At 36.3% G+C, this 16,637-nt stretch overlaps 1 protein-coding gene across 1 annotated transcript in view; it reads left to right on the top strand.

Annotated features, from left to right (window-relative positions):
• Window positions 1-16,330, top strand: part of SELENOT (selenoprotein T) — a 20,167-nt gene extending 3,837 nt beyond the window's left edge. Inside the window, exons 2-6 of the mRNA XM_029940052.1 lie at window positions 8,655-8,765; window positions 9,345-9,471; window positions 11,474-11,561; window positions 13,093-13,246; window positions 13,760-16,330. Coding sequence (XP_029795912.1) covers window positions 8,655-8,765; window positions 9,345-9,471; window positions 11,474-11,561; window positions 13,093-13,217 — 451 coding nt within the window. The 3' untranslated portion in view covers window positions 13,218-13,246; window positions 13,760-16,330. The remainder of the gene's footprint in view (window positions 1-8,654; window positions 8,766-9,344; window positions 9,472-11,473; window positions 11,562-13,092; window positions 13,247-13,759) is intronic.
• Window positions 16,331-16,637: the final 307 nt, after the last annotated feature.

Here is a 16,637-nt window from a genome sequence, read left to right as displayed (position 1 = left end):
AGCTGTTGGCCGTGGAATGTAATACATGTAAAACTTCAGTTTTGAACGTACGCTTATCAGTAATACTCTTGGTCTGGCCTCTGTGCCTCTGCTGGTGGGGCTAAACTTCGAGAATTCATTTTACTGCTGTAGTCCTCTTTCTGCTGCTCTGAAAGCCAACACATCCTTCTTATTACAACGTAGTATCCTGTTGGTGGTTTTCTTTCTTGGTGGTTTTCTTTCTAAGATTCCTGGCTTTTTTAATTGAGTTTATTCTAATGTCATGTGAAATCAGTCTACAACCAACAGGTGAATATACAGGTCAAACAGGAAAGCAATAAAGCAGCCCAGAGACTTCTTTAGTTTGGCCATTGAACCAGCATAGGACACAATATATTTTTTTGTCAGTCTCTCTAACAACTGATAAGAATAAACTGAGGGTGTATTTTGTGGCATGTGAATCATACCTCTGATTTACAAACTGTATTGAAAAGAATAAAAGCTTGACATCATATATAAAGTATTTTAAGATGAGACAAAGAATTTCTACAAAATTCAGATGTCACTATTTATTGAATGTTTGGTAAAGTCATTTTTATTGAGAGACTACATACTTTATAAATCTATTTACAAAAAGTATTTTCAAGAGTAAACAGGTTAAATTCCTTACCCAGGAAGAGCGGATGAACTAAGCAGTTTATAAATTTTTGGTGGGATAGTCTGCAGCAGAACGCCTGAAATGTTATGCCAAAGGTCTAGAGAAACTAGAAGCTAGTGACCTCAACAATAAGACAAAAGAAGGAAGAGAGTAGAAATATTAATCACATTTTAGGTTTGTCAAATCTTTGGAATAAACTCCATAAGGAAGCCAGGAATCTTAGAAGCCACATTAGGCATATTTTGTGTATGTGTTTTTACTGTGGTGGCTACTGTAGTGTTCTTTTTTTTTTTTTTAATTTTTTAACATTTATTTGTTTTTGAAATACAGAGAGATAGACATGAGCAGGGGAGGGGCAGAAAGAGAGGGACACACAGAATCAGAAGCAGGATCCAGGCTCTGAGCTACCAGCACAGAGCCTGACGCGAGGCTCAAACCCACGAACTGTGAGATCATGACCTGAGCTGAAGTCGGACTCTCAACTGACTGAGTCACCCCGGTGCCACGCAACTGCCACCATAGTGTTCTAAGAGTAAGGTAGCTGGGAGGGAAATCCCTTGATTTCATACAGTACTAATCTTTAATCTGATATGCTGTTACCTCTTTAGTACTGCTTTTGCAGCTTCTTAAAAAAAACTGAGCAAGTTCTGGGCCACATTTTGGTCTTCATAGTGTATAAGCACTCCTGTTTGCAAAATTTTAAAACATTTATTACTTTACTCTGTTTTTCACTCCCTGAATACCTTGTTTCTTGTGTAGTTTCTTGACTACAACTGGGGGGCAGACAGCATATAGAAAGGGGGAAGTGGGGTGCTTGCTCTCATGAGTCAGGACCCTGTAAACATGATGGACATAGTAAAGCACAGAATCCAGAATAGCTTGCAGATTTCATTCCTTAAAGCGCTTTGAGCAGGTGATGCAGCAGACACATGTTTATTATTACAGCACTTCATCTCCTAAATAGAACGAAGAGAAGTAAAGATTGTATACATTTAAAGACACACCTTTCAATGATCAGTGAGTTGTTGGACTGAGCAATGCTGTAGACAATTAGAAAGGACAGTATTTACAAACATATCTTCCTGATTTTATTGGTGCATCATGGGAGAAATATTAGTTGAATGCAAGTAGCAGAAACTTTTTTGAATTGGTTTGAACAATAACTTTGGAAATGCGTTTTAAAATTATTAAAAAAGGGGTGCCTGGGTGGCTCAGTCAGTTGAGCGTCCGGCTTGGGTCAAGGTCATGATCTTACAGTTCGTGGGTTCAAGCCCTGCGTCGGGCTCTGTGCTGACAGCTAGCTCAGAGCCTGGAGTCTGCTTCCTGTTCTGTGTCTCCCTCTCTCTCCGACTCTCCCCTGCTCGCGCTGTCTCTGTCTCTCAAAAAATAAATTAAAAACATTAAACAAATTTTTTTAAATTATTAAAAGAATAGTCCTTGACCCTAAAGGCAGGGAGGCAGCAGGGCCTCAAGTTGGGCTAAAATAGAAAACTGGAAAGTCTGAGATGTCATTCACTCTTCCCTGGTTCACGTGTACTTTTTTCTCAATAAAGGGTACTTTATTTTTCTCTTTTTCTCTGAAAATTAACTTACCAATCCTTTTGAAAGATTAAACATGGTAAATGTTCCCTTTAGTGGAGTTAGTCACTTTTTAAAATCCATTTCTTTGCTTTCAGTCAGGTAACTCAAGGCTTCCTGTGACAGGTTTGCATTTTTCTGGACTGTCAACAATGGCAAGGGGTTGGTTTCATTATATAAACAGGATCCAGCCCTGTGTGTGGTGAGAGGACTGTTGGAGAGGAGGTTATCTTTTTTAAATTTAATGTTTGTTTTTGAGAGAGAAAAAGTGGTGGAGGAGCAGAGAGTGAGGGAGACACAGAATCCAAAGCTCCAGGCTCTGAGCTGTCAGCACAGAGCCCAACATGGGGCTCAAACTCACAAGCATGAGATCATGACCTGAGCCAGAGTCAGACACCCAACCGACTGAGCCACCCAGGTGGCCCAAGGAGGTTATTGTAAATAAAAGGGAAAGGCTTATTCAAGAGATCCTAAAAATAGAACTCATAAGCATTTATTTCATAAATATATGAGATTTTGCCATTTCATTTAAAAAATGTTTTTAAAATTTATTTAATTTTGAGAGTGAGTGCATGCATGCATGAGCGAGCAGGGCAGAGAGAGAAGAAGAGAGCAAGAATCCCAAGCAAGCTCCATGCTGTCAGCACGGAGGCCGACATGGGGCTCACACCCTGAGCTGAAACCAAGTGATGGGCTCAAGTTTGATATATGCAAACATTTGACTACAACTAGGGGCAGACAGAATATAGGAAGGGGGGACGTGGGGTGCTTGCCCTCATGAGTCTGGACACCATAAACATGTAGTAAAGCACAGAATCTATTTGAAGTAGCACAGACAAAGCATTTTTCTTTACTTCCTAAATACCCTTTCTGTTCATTACATGTAGATCATCTCATTTGTATGCACGTTGTTTTCTTTTAGAAAAGTACTGTGAAAAAATATTTTAAATTGATAGTAAGATATTTCTACATTACAAGAGATTTGCAAAGTGATTAGGAATTAATGTTAAGATTTCAAAGTTTAAGTCTACTTCTTATGGACCTTTGGTCCCAGGAGGAACCAGGAGGAAGAGACATTGGCTGCAGCATATTTTTAGCATATTCACATACTTAAATGTTGGAGGTGTCCTGGAAGTCATAGTTTTACTCACGGATGCAGAAAGAATGGAATAAGTTGAAAGAGCTGAAATCGGTAGTAGAAGTAGACTGAGTACTGGCTCCTCACCATGTAAGCCTTTAATTTAACATTTTGCCCACCTCGATAAACACGGGTTGTATTTTGTTTTGGAAAACATTTGTCAGCTGTAGAGATTGTTATTTCAAAACAAAAATTCTCTGGGGGAAACAATTATATAGGAAAAAATTTCCTTAGCTTTTTTTACAATTTGGATGCAAATATAGAGAAGAAAGTTTACTTAGATGTAAGGAAACTCATCTAAAACTATGTTGTGTCAGTTTTGTAAACTACTTCACTTTTCAGAAATATGTTATTTTATTTATTTTATATTTTATTTATATGGGTTTTTTGTTGTTGAGGTATAATTGACATAATGTGTTAGTTTCAGTTGTACAACATAAAGATTCCTTATTTGTATGTATTGCAAAAGGGTTACCATAGTAAGTCCAGTTAAAGCAATCGCCCTATGTGTAGTTATAAATTTTTTTCTTGTCATGAGAACTTTTATGATCCACTCTCCTAACTACTTTCAAATATGCCGTACACCATTACTGACTGTAGTCACTATGCTGTACCTTACATCCTCATGGCTTATGCATTTCATAACTGGAAATTTGAAGAAAGGTACAGTTTTACAGTTCATTTTAGATTTCAAGAGTATGAGCTGACTCTATTTGGCTTTTGATCTGAAGGTCTGAGACTATACTGAAGACTTGGGACTGGAAGAACCAAGGATAGAATTAGGCTTCTGAGCACATTAGACAGAAAAGTGGGTGAGGAGGCATCTGACCGGAAATGTTGCCTGGACTTAAGTACACCTCTCTAGCGGGGCCCCTTTAGGCTTCCCTTGGCTAAGGATTGGAACTCCAAAGCAATATGAGGGACTTCTTGGGGCTCACAAGTTTTTATTTCTCTCAGAGGGAGAATCTATAGGTCTTCATCATGGAAGAACCTTGGAGATCTGTGTCACCAGGAGTTGGACTGTATAGGTATTTGCTCGTGGCCTTGTCACCACAGGGAATTGTTTCCTGGACTTAGGGAAGGATAGCTCTGTGTCATCTAGCCTGTTCTATTGGAGTCGAGTGGAAGGGTCTAGGATCTCCAATCACAGTCTATGTTCTAGCCTCTCAGCCCTGAGTAAGAGCAGGGACCATATCTGTGACACTCGTAATCCCATACCCAGTGCCTGATACAGTGCTTGATGTGTAGTAGGCATTCAGTAAGCATTTGAGTGGGTGAATTAATAGTATATGAATGTATAACTGTGGAAAAGTTCCTTCATCTCTCTGAGCTTCATATTTTCCCCTTTGTCTATAAAAAAGGAAGATTGAACTCAGTTAACTCTGTCTCTTGCTCTCAGAATGTTTCATTAAAAGTTAGAGAATATCGTTTTAGATAATTAACTCCATTGTAAACATTGATGCAAAGTTGAGAGCATTGAAATCAGGGGGCATATCTTGGTTTTGAGGTAGTTAGGCATATAGGTATATAGGTGAGCTAGATTATTTTTGTAATATCCTCAAAATAAAAGCACTATTAAAGATTTCTTTTTTTCTTTTTCTTTTTAAAGTTTATTTTTTTGCGAGAGAGAGAGAGAGCATGAGCAGGGGTGGGGTGGAGAGAGAAGGACACACAGAATCCAAAGCAGGCCCCAGGCTGTAAGCTGTCAGCATAAAGCCCAACGTGGGGCTTGAACTCACAAACTCTGAGATCACGACCTGAGCTGAAGTTGGAGGCTCAACCGACTAAGCCACCCAGGTGCCCCTAAAAGTTTCTTATAGAGAAAGCAATTGTGACTAAGTATTACTATTTGGTGAATCTAACAACAGTAATTATAAAATATTAGATAAGGTAATTGTTTAGTAAAGTATGTGGAGATTTTTAAATTCTTTTCAGTATAGCTCTAGAAATTTGTCTCCTTTTGCAAAAATTTCATTCTTTTTAGGGGACTTAATCACTTGTGAAATTTTTATTCTGAATGTACAGGAAGTATTAATTGTAAAGAAAACAGGTGAATTTCTGTGTTTTTTCCCCCCTGAAAAATGAGTGTTCTTAAATTGAGATCTACTAATATATGTACTGTTAATGCCTGACGCCTGTGGTGGTGGTTGGTATGTTTTTTCTTGATGACAGTGGTTTTCCTTAGCAAAGCTGGCACCTTACATTTTACTTTACTATCACTTAATTACTGATTCTGCTTCCTCTGTACTTTCATTGCTTTATATTTCTGTGTTCTTACCTAAGAATTTAATGTACTTAAATGCTTAACAATCGTACCTGAGTTTGTAAGCTCTTCTGTTGACTTGGTGGTACTACCTCCTTTTTTTCTCTCAGCTTTATTGAAGTATGATTGGCAAATAGAAATTATGTATATTTGTGATAATGTCATAAACATGTATATAATGATTACCACAATAGGGTTAGTTAACACATCCATTACTTCATATAATTACCTTCTTTATTAGTTGAGAACATTTAATATTTATTCCCCTAGCAACTTTCAAGTATACAATATAGTCTTGTTAACTACTGTCATGTTGCTGTAAATTAGACCCCTAGAATTTATTTGTTTTGCAACTGCAAGTTTGTATCCTTGGACCAACATCTCCCCATTTTGCCTGTTCCACAGCCCCTGGCAACCCCCAGTCTCCCTGACTCTGAGCATGGCTTTTTTAGATTCCACATAAATATGAGATTATACAATTTGTGTTTCTCTCTCTGATTTACTTCACTTCGTATAATGTCCTCAAGTTTCATCCATGTTGTTGTGAATGGTAGAATTTTTTTTTTCTGAATATATTCCTTTATGTATTTATACCACATTTTTTTTATCCATTCATCTGGTTAGTGGACACTTGTTTCCATATCTTGACTATTTTTTTTATGTTTGTTTATTCTGAGAGAGAGAGAGAGAGAGAAAGAGAGAGAGAGAGAGGAAGCACACACATGTGGCGGAAGAACAGAGAGAGAGAGACAGAATCCCAAGCAGGCTCTGCACTGTCAGCAAAGAGCCTGACATGGGGCTCAGTCTTACTCATGAACTGTGAGATCATGACCCAGGCCGAAATCAAGAGTGGGATGCCTAACCAACTGAGCTACCCAGGCCCCCATGTCTTGACTATTGTTAAGTAATGCTAAAATGAAGATGGATGTAGACACTTCTTAAAGATAGTAATATCTTTGGATATCTGCCTAGAAGTGGAATTGCTGTATCATAAGGTAGTTCTGGGTTTAATTTTTTGAAGAACTTCCATACTGTTTTCCATAGTGGCTGCACCATTTACATTCCCATTAACAATGCACAAGGATTCCCTTTTGTCCACATCCTTGCCAACACTTATTATCTTTTGTCTTTTTGATAACAGGCATCCTAACAGGTGTGGGATTATATCTCCTTGTGATTTTGATTTGCATTTTCCTGTTGATTAGTGATGTGGAGCACTTTTTATGTATCTGTTGGCCATTTAAAAAAAGTTTGTTTGTTTGTATGTTTGTTTTATAGAGAGGGTGCACTTGAACAGGGGAGGGGCAGAGAGAGATGAGAGAGAGAATACCAAGACCCTTCATGGGGTTCCATCTCACAAACTGAGATCATGACCTGAGCTGAAATCAAGGGCTCAGCGCTTAACCGGCTGAACTAGTCAGGTGCCCCTTTGTTGGCCATTTTTTTGCTGTCCTTGGTTGCCCATTTTTAATCAGATTATTGACTTTTGACTATTCAGTTAAATGAGTTTTTTATATATTTTGGATATTAACCTCCTTTTTCAGATAACCACATTTGCAAGTATTTTCTCTCATTTTGTAGGTTACTTGTTCATTTTGTTGATAGTTTCCTTTGCTGTGCAGAAGCTTTTTCATTTGATGTAGTCCTACTCGTTTATTTTTTGCTTTTGATACCTTTGCTTTTAGGATCAAATCCAGAAAATCATGCCAAGACCAATGTCAGGGTGCTTACCCACTATATTTTCTTCTAAGAGGTTTATGGTTTCAGGTCTTAAACCCGTTTTGAGTTGATTTTCGTGTGTGGTGGAAGATAGTGGTTTCATTCTTTGTATATTGCTGACAGTTTTCCCAACACCATTTGTTGAAGAGACTATCCTTTTGTCAGCATTGGGTCCTTTGTTGTAAATCAAGTGACCATATTTGTGTGGGTTTATTTCCCGGCTCTTGACTCTGTCCCATTGATCTGTGTGTGTGTTTCTGTGCCACTGCTGTACAATTTTGATTACTGTAGCTTTGTGAGATAGTTTGAAATAAGGAAACTTGGTACCTCCAGCTTTGTTCTTTCTTCTCAAGATTGCTTTGGCTATTCGGTGTTTTTGTTTTGTTTTATTTTGTTCTGTTCTGTTTGTGATGCCATACAAATTTTAAGATTGTTCTATTTCTGGAATTTTTACACAGATTCCATTGAATCTGTAGATTGCTTTTGGTAGTAATGACATTTTAACAAGATGAATTCTGATCTGTGAACACGAGATGTCTTTTCATTTATTTGTGTCTTCAGTGTTTTTCATCAATGTCTTAACGTTTTCCTTTCCCCCATATATGCACTCTGGTGGTCTTTTTCCCTTACTGGAAAAGTCTGTCATATATGCACAGTGTAGTGTTCAGAAATTTTAATGGCAGTATTGGATGTTGTTGACTTAATTGCTAGAGTAATGGTATGGATTGCTGTCATTTTGCTGAAAATTATCTTCCCAATCTTTATTTTCCTTTGGAAAGTAGAAGCAAATTTAGATTAAGAAGTGATTTAAGAGTTCCTTAGGTTACTTTTATTGTGATTGAGCAGGCATGTTTGCCCATTAGGGGCAGAGTGGGAATGAGAACCAAAGTTTTATGTCTCATGCATTGGTATTTTGTAAGCTTTCTGTGCCCCAGTTGTACAAGTCTCTATTTCAGACGTATGAGTTGTTTTCATTTCTGTGTTTATACTTATTGATAGCCCCCCAAAAAGCAAGGTGATTTGAGAGCTCGGAATATGCCGACATATGTGAGTAGATACTTGCTACTGCCCAACAGTAACCCAGATCTGTAACGTTTAATGTTCTATAATAGTTGGATATACATGGGGAAGGTGACTTAAATATATGGGATTTGGGAAAACACCTCCATGTTGCTGTCATCCAACATCAATCATTATTACTTTGTCACTGTTCGTTAGAAACATTTTTAACCTTGGCAATATGTAGACTTTGTCTAAATGCAAAATAAGTGTAGGCATATTCTGAAGCACTTAACAGAAGCACTTTTATCTTTCTGCAGTGTTTCCTGAGGTTACAGGCGGGTGTTTGAGGAGTACATGCGGGTTATAAGCCAGCGGTACCCAGACATCCGCATTGAAGGAGAAAATTACCTCCCTCAACCCATATATAGGTAAGTAAATTTCAGTAACTTTAAAAAAAATTTTTAAGTGGATTTTTTTCACTTCTGTGAGTAAACTTCTGTGAATTGGTTCAATTAACTTTTCTTGGTTATTATAATTTCTTAGTTGGTTATAATGTACAGAGAAACTCTTTTATAAATAGCAAGTTTACTTGATCCAAATACAGAAGAATTTTACTGAAAGAAGGAAAAGAGGAGGATTTTTTTCAGAGGTAGCAGCCTTCTAAAGATGTGTCTTATTATATAATTTTTATTTTGGAAGTAGATGAAGAACTCCCAAATTATTATACAAAGTCAGTGGTATAAAATTCTGTGCGTTAATAGGATTTTTAAAGGCTAAAGCTATATAATTTTACAAGTTAATTTTTGATTGACTTAAAAGGTATTCAGCATTTTGTTTTAAAACTCCACAATGAACTTTAGTTACTATCTTTCTCACTAGTTGTAATGAGTAACTTTTAGATTTGGTGTCTAAAACATGTCTGTATCCATATACTTGGGTTAGGAAGTTTTTGAATTAGGTGAGAAATATGGCTTCTGATGAATGTGTATTTTTTTTTCTTTTGATAGACACATAGCATCTTTCTTGTCAGTCTTCAAACTAGTATTAATAGGCTTAATAATCGTTGGCAAGGATCCTTTTGCTTTCTTTGGCATGCAAGCTCCCAGCATCTGGCAGTGGGGCCAAGAAAATAAGGTATGTACCTTAATAGTTTGGGTTGTCAGTGGAAATAGTTACTGGATTGTTGGCTTGTTTTAAGTATTTACTGCTGATTCACTGTCTACATGTATTATTTCAGCGTCCATCATTATTTAATCTTTGGGCAAGACACTTACCCATTTTTGGCCTTAGTTTTTTGTTTGTATTTGTTTTTCTTTTCTTGGCCTTAGTTTTATGTTTATGTATTAAGAATGACTAGCTCTTATCTCTTTAATATTTTTTTTTTTAGGTTTATTCATTTTGATGGGAGAGAGGGTAAGGGTCAGGGACAGAGAGAGATGGAGAGAGAGAATCCCAAGCAGGCTCTGCACTGTCAGCACAGAGCCCCATGCAAGGCTCTAACTTGAAAACTGTGAGATCATGACCTGACCTGAAATCGAAAGATGCTGACCAACTGAGCCACCCAGGCGCCACATCTTTTTACTGTTTGAAGGATAGTGAGGCGTGACTTTAGTAGAACCTCAGCACAAAATAATTTAATACCTGATATTGATTATATAGGTTAGGTCAAATCATATCCAGAAAAACATACATAGACTGTAAGTCTTTTATACCAAACAATATGGGTATTAATGGATTTATACACATTAAAAATGGGATTTCCACTGATTTGTTCTTACTAAAATTTTCTGTTTTTATTTGTCCTTTGACTCTTCTGTTCAATCAGTATAAATATACATACAAATCTTGTGCTATTTCTTTTTTCCTTTGCAGGGTCTTGCTGTAGCATACATTCTTTTTAGATTTCTTTCATTTGTTTTACTTAAAATCGCTGTTTCTGGAGGGTCTTTCTGCTATGAGAAATACTAGTGTTATTTCTCTCTTGGATGAGATTGCTTCTTAAGGTTCCTTCTAAGAAGTAGTCTGGTTTCTGGTCTTGTTCTCTAGTTCTTAGGCTGAAACTACTTTTAGTGGACCCCTACAGAGCTATACTTTTTTTTCTTAGGGACCCACTTATTTCCAGTAAAAGGCAAGGCTTCTTAAAATAAACATCATCAGATGCCACCTCTCACTGAACTGTGTCTCTGCCCCGTTATTAGTAAGATTGATTTGCATAAGACTAAGAATTAGAAGTTAAGTACTCATAATGTTTTGTGTTATATTTATTAATTCTGTTGATTCCGTCTTTAGTGCATTTTACTTCTGAAGACATATAAATTGTTGATCTCTGGAAGAGGAATATACTTGAAAGCTGTAGCTTTCATGAAACCTCCTTGGGTATTATTCCCATGAAAGTAGACGTATGTTTCCAAATGTGAGAGTAACCTCTATGAAATCAAAGCCCACCTAGTTCAAGTTGGACTGGGAGGAGGGCTCTTTCTCTTTTGCAGTGGGCATTTTTATTAGCTTTTTTTGAAACAGCTTGCTGTGAATTGTTATTTTCACTGCCCTGCTATTTAGTGAGATGATTTTATTAAACTTTTCTGTCCACCAAGGAAAGTCTAGTCTCTTTGGAAAGGGTATAGATACGCCTTCAAAAGGAAAGTGAATATAATTCAATATGCGAGTGCTTTCTCTTAACGATTTTTTCTTATTTGACTCAGAATGATTTGTTTGGAATGTGGACAGGTTGTATTGAATATGTGGAGTTGCTGTTTATTGCATCACTAGTCTCTTGTGAATTCATACCTTTTATTATAAAAAGGTGAAATAAACCCTTCTTCTGCTGGTATTCTTTTGTTTAACTTATTAAGGCTATTATGAGATCTCTAGAAGTTCTGTCTCTACGTTTTGGATATATATTCTTCAGTGTGCATAAAGCTGTGAATTAATGTTGCATTTTTCTCATTCTGTATATGCTACCTGAACATACAGAAGAGCAATAATAGTCTTATTTAATAGATTTAAAAGAGATTTAAAAACAACCATTACTAAATGAAAATGAGATGGTATCTTTAAAAGATTACTGTATCTTCAGTTGTAATGTTTTGTCTGTAAAATAATGTTGCCTGTTGTACTTAATTATATTTTCTTTTAGGTCTATGCATGTATGATGGTTTTCTTCTTGAGCAACATGATTGAGAACCAGTGTATGTCAACAGGTGCATTTGAGATAACTTTGAATGGTGGGTTCTGAATAATTTGCATTCTGTTAACACATTGTAAATGATTTATAATGACCTTTAGGCTTTTCTGTTTTCCATAATATGCAGAAGTATCACTTTATATGGGCCTCATCTCCCCTGGCTTGAGAATTATATCCATATGATTACTCCTGAATGTCCTCTACAGAGCTCTAGATCTTTCTTCTAGGTGCTGTACTTGGGAATCGTAAACTCCTACTCCCAAACTGTTGATTGTCTCTGCTTCCTGCAAATCTTGTGTACTCCAGTTTGCTCCTTCCATGGCATTTCTCACTTATTTATAATGGCACCATTATCCTCCTAGGCAGTTACTGACGTCAGAATCCTGGGGTAACTTCAGTTTCTGCCTTACCCCCCATATCTAATGGATTACTAAGTCTGATTCTTAATTCCGCCTTCTACATTTCTGAAAACTCTTCTCTCTATCTTTATCACCACCATCCCAGTCCAAGCCGTAATTGCTTCGTTGCCCTCCGATATGTTCTCTAAGCCAGAGATGATCAGATATGACCTGCGAGCAGACAGCAGTTTTTACATTTTCTAACGGTTCCAAAACATCAAGAGAATATTTCATGACACATGGAAATAAATAAAATTCAAAATTTAGTGTTTATTATACCTGAGGTTTTGAGTTTCATCAAAAATTTTGTGGAAATTTAGTTCTCTGGTGACTTTTGTGATATCTTGGGTTTTGCCTCTTGATCTGTAAAGTCTAGAACATTTATTATCTGGCTTCTTACAGAAAAATCTGCTGATACCTGCTCCAAACTGTGGAATGATTTTTTTTTTAATGTACATCATTTTCATCTCATTGCTTCACTGCCTGTTGTTCACTAAGTGGCTTTACTTTGTCTTCAAGATAAAGACCAGAACATTTAAAATAGCCACAAGGTCCTGTATGATGCAGCCTAGGGATTAGCAAACCATGGCCGTGTAGACTCTGTGTCCTGCTGCCTGTTTTTTAAATAAAATTTTATTGGAACACAACCATGCCAACATGGTTTTTGCCTCTTGCTTCTTTCAGACTACGATTAGACCTGAGTAGCTGTGATAGACTGTATGCTTTCTCAAGCTGAAAATGTTCACTGCCTGTCTCTTTATAGTTTGTTGTCTCTGATCTAGTCCCCACTCACCTTTCCAGCCTCTCTTGGACCACCCTTCTCCTATATTTCAGCTCTTACTTTTAGTGGTATCATTCAATTTTAATAATACTTCTCACTTTTAATAACAATAAAGTGCAAGTCTCCTTTCTAGTCTTTCTAGTCTCCACTGTGTCCCTCAGCATCTTCTGGTTTTAATTCTTAATTCATAGTTGTGGATTGTAGCTGTTTTGTATAGCACTTTATTTCCCCTACTGGAATGTAAATTATGTAACAGTGTAATTACAGAAGTGTAATTCTTGGGTTCACATCTGGATCCCCAGCTGCATATGTAGACAATAAATATTTGTAGAATGAACATTTATTATAGACGCATCTTTAATTTTAGGGGGTGGTACTGTTTATTTTTGTAGATGTTCCTGTGTGGTCCAAGCTGGAATCTGGTCACCTCCCATCCATGCAACAGCTTGTTCAAATTCTTGACAATGAAATGAAGCTCAATGTGCATATGGATTCAATCCCACATCACCGATCATAGCCCCACCTATCAGCACTGAAAACTCTTTTGTAAGTAGTTTAAAAATATAATAACTATAGGTATCATTCTCATCACAAATCAGCAAGATACTAGATATTGTAGTATCTATTATCACCTGAGTTACCAGCCTAAGATTTAATAGATGGATGTTTTCTTCATTAAGATTTATTAAGTGATCAAGAGCATTTAGACCTGCCAAAACAAGGTAGGGTTGTGCTAATAATTTTATCTTCAAGGCATAATAGCTGGGCCTATAACGTTATTTGGACTGTGAATGCCTAGTGGTCAGAATTGGTATATTACGCTAGAATATTTATATGCATATCTTCCCTTTACCTGCAAATAACTAGCTGCTAAGAGTATGCAGATTCTTTTAACATGGTCAAGATAGAAAATTTATAAGCAAATGTGTGTGAACACAGAGGTGAATGTTGGTTAACTTTGGCTTAGCAGAGATGTTCTCAGTTCTTTCCTTATTAATGAGTTGATTTTATAAGAGTGAGTTTTGAAATAAAGTATTCTTCTCTGTCTATGTCTTTCAGACATTAAGGGATTTTTTGCAAGAGCAGCGTGGCTGACACTATGAAGGCCTGTACTGAAGACAGCGAGCTGTTAGTACAGACCAGATGCTTTCTTGGCAGGCTCGTTGTACCTCTTGGAAAACCTCAATGCAAGACAGTTTTTCAGTGCTGGCACATTTTGGAATTCTGCACATTCGTGGAGTGCAATAATACTGTATAGCTTTTTTTTCTTCCCCAAATCCGCTCAGTTAATATTTTTGAAAAAATGTAGACATTACCACTTGTACCTTTTTTTCCTTAGTCATATTTGGGAAAATAGAAAATTGAGTTACAATTTGACTTGCTTTTCAAAGATGTCTGTTAAATCTGTTGTGATTTTATATGAATTTTCCTTTTTTATAGTTTAAAAATCGATCTTTTTGGGAATACAGCTGAAGTTCCCAAAAACTTTATAAGAGTTTATCAGGCATCTTTAATTTGGCCATGAACAATTTATATAGTTTTCAAAACATTGCAGATTGTGAACAGTGCATTATATGAGATTATGGGGGGAAATCCTATATCTAGAGTACTCTACCAGTTTGTGTGTATGTGCGTGTGTGTGTGTGATCACCAGAGAATTACTAAAAGACCAACTGCTTTTTAAATACTGTTATGTAGTTCAAGTGTCTTGCCTTGACCAATCTAATGAGTTGATTAACTGGGCCTTTATACTTAACTCAATAAAAAAAACTAAGCAGATGTAAGTTAAATAAAAAGTTTGAATTTATTGCCCAGCGTACCTATTAACCTTATATTTAAAATTGTCTCCCTCATTTTTTATTATTTCATAAGGAACACACTTTAGATTCACACACAAATAATAAATCATTTACCTTTTTAGGATAATTGAAACTCACTCATTTCAAAGTTCAGTTGAACCTCTTTACAACATTAATTTTAAGTGAATGGAGATTACTTGCCTAATAATTTAACTTGTTTACCATCATATATCAGAGTTTTATTATATTTAAGGAACAAAATTGAAAAATTTTTTATTCAGTGACTTTCATATCTTTCCAGAGTTATAAGAAGATAGGTTTTTTTTTAACAAAAAACTTAAACTGATAGACTATAAGAGTAATTAAGCAGAAATAGCATCATAATGTAGAAAAATAGTCCTATAGCAACGGTCTTAGCATATCTTAGCTTCCATATGGGAATAGGAATGGTAGGTCTAGATTTGTTACTAGAAATAAAGTGATTTGAGGAACAATTATGAGATAATTCAACATTTGGTTTACCAAACACTTAGCACAACCTTATAGTTCTTTTATCACTGAACTAATGTCTGGTAATCCTCATGATTTTATGGCCTCAAGGTGGAACATACTGTAATCTCTAGTTAATGGGAAGTTAGCCTGATAATTCACTTCAGGAAATTGATTTAATGGCTTATCCTTTTAATTAAGACTGCAGAACTGTTAGCCTAAGTTCCTATAATGGCAAGAGTCAATACAGTTCAAGCTGGAAGTTTCTAAGAGGTTATTATTCAGGTGTAATATTTTACCTTTGCCTAGGGCTTAAAACCTTGTTAACTTAATTGGTACTAGCCCAGACTTCCTGTCTTCTGCAGGATGCACACCGTGCTCAGTGTGTTTAAGGTCTTTCTTCAGCTGATGGCCATTCCACTAGTGACATGTTAACCTTTGGCATTTAGACTTTCCAGGCTCAATTTTTGGGTATTCCCATGTATCTGACAGGTCAACCTTGAAGAACCTGAGGTTAAATTTTAACTTTTTTTCATGTTTGTCTTGGGTGAATAACTTGTCTTTTGGAGAATAGCTTTAAGTGGCTTAGACGCTATAAAACTCAGTGTCTTATTTTGTTGACACTCATCTCAATATTGTTTTATCTTTGACCTTATTTAAATCTAGGATTTAATAGTCTAGTGAAAAAATATGTGGGAAGCATGAATATAAACACAGTAAGGCAAAGGGGAAAGTTAAAAAGAAAGTATTTAGAATTAGTTTATTATATTCCTAACATTTCAGAATTTGTTAGTTGCTTACAAATTGGTGTGACTGTGTTGTTTATAAATGTTTATGTGCTATGTTAATTAGAAGACCATAGAACATTACAGCAGCTTGGCTAATGTTATTGGGGTTTTTCCCACAGTTGCTGTTGTGGACGAAATTACTTGTTAGATTAATTTAAAAAAATGTTGGCAAAACATGCTTTATACCTCAGTATCAAGATGTACAAAAAATATGCTTCAGAATATAAATCCGTTTTTTATGGCATTAATATTAATGAAAGGAGTTGGTCAGCCTTGACCGTTACCAAAACACAACAGATTCCAATGATGATTCTTTCTTACTTTGAATGTTACTAGTTTGGGACCTTGATTGGTTGGTATTTTATCATTGTCATAATTTTAAGTAATTCGGATTTTAAAACTAGCCTGCAGATTTTTAAAGCATGATTTGATGATATTTAATACTAAGGCTTTAAAAAAACTCTCTTGAGAAAAGTGCAAGGGATTGTAAAGTTTAGTGGCTTACTACAATAGCATTGTGAAAATAAACTTATATTGAGCTGATGTGAAAGGAACCCCTCTTTTGTGGAATTAAATCTATGCTAGGGCATTTCACATGATGACTGTATTTAGGAAATTTTATTCTGTAAAAATTGTTGGTATCGAAGAGTATGTTCTCTTTCTAACGCCTTTTTAACCCAACCAGCGCTAACACTTCACCTCCTCCCTCTCGGTCTGGCACTCAAGTCTTACTGCTCTTGGACTTTTAGCTGCTTCTCAAGCCTTCTGGTCCCCTTGTGTTTCAGTGTGGCTGAGCTAACAGCAGGTCTGTGGTCCAGTTCTGGGCTGGGTTGGAGCAGAGAGCAACAGTTTACATCATTG

This window comes from Suricata suricatta, chromosome 5, assembly GCF_006229205.1.
Source record: "Suricata suricatta isolate VVHF042 chromosome 5, meerkat_22Aug2017_6uvM2_HiC, whole genome shotgun sequence".
In the NCBI taxonomy this organism is placed as follows: domain Eukaryota; kingdom Metazoa; phylum Chordata; class Mammalia; order Carnivora; family Herpestidae; genus Suricata; species Suricata suricatta.
The sequence above is the reverse complement of the archived record's forward strand: the minus strand, read 5'-3'. Positions and strand labels throughout refer to the sequence as shown.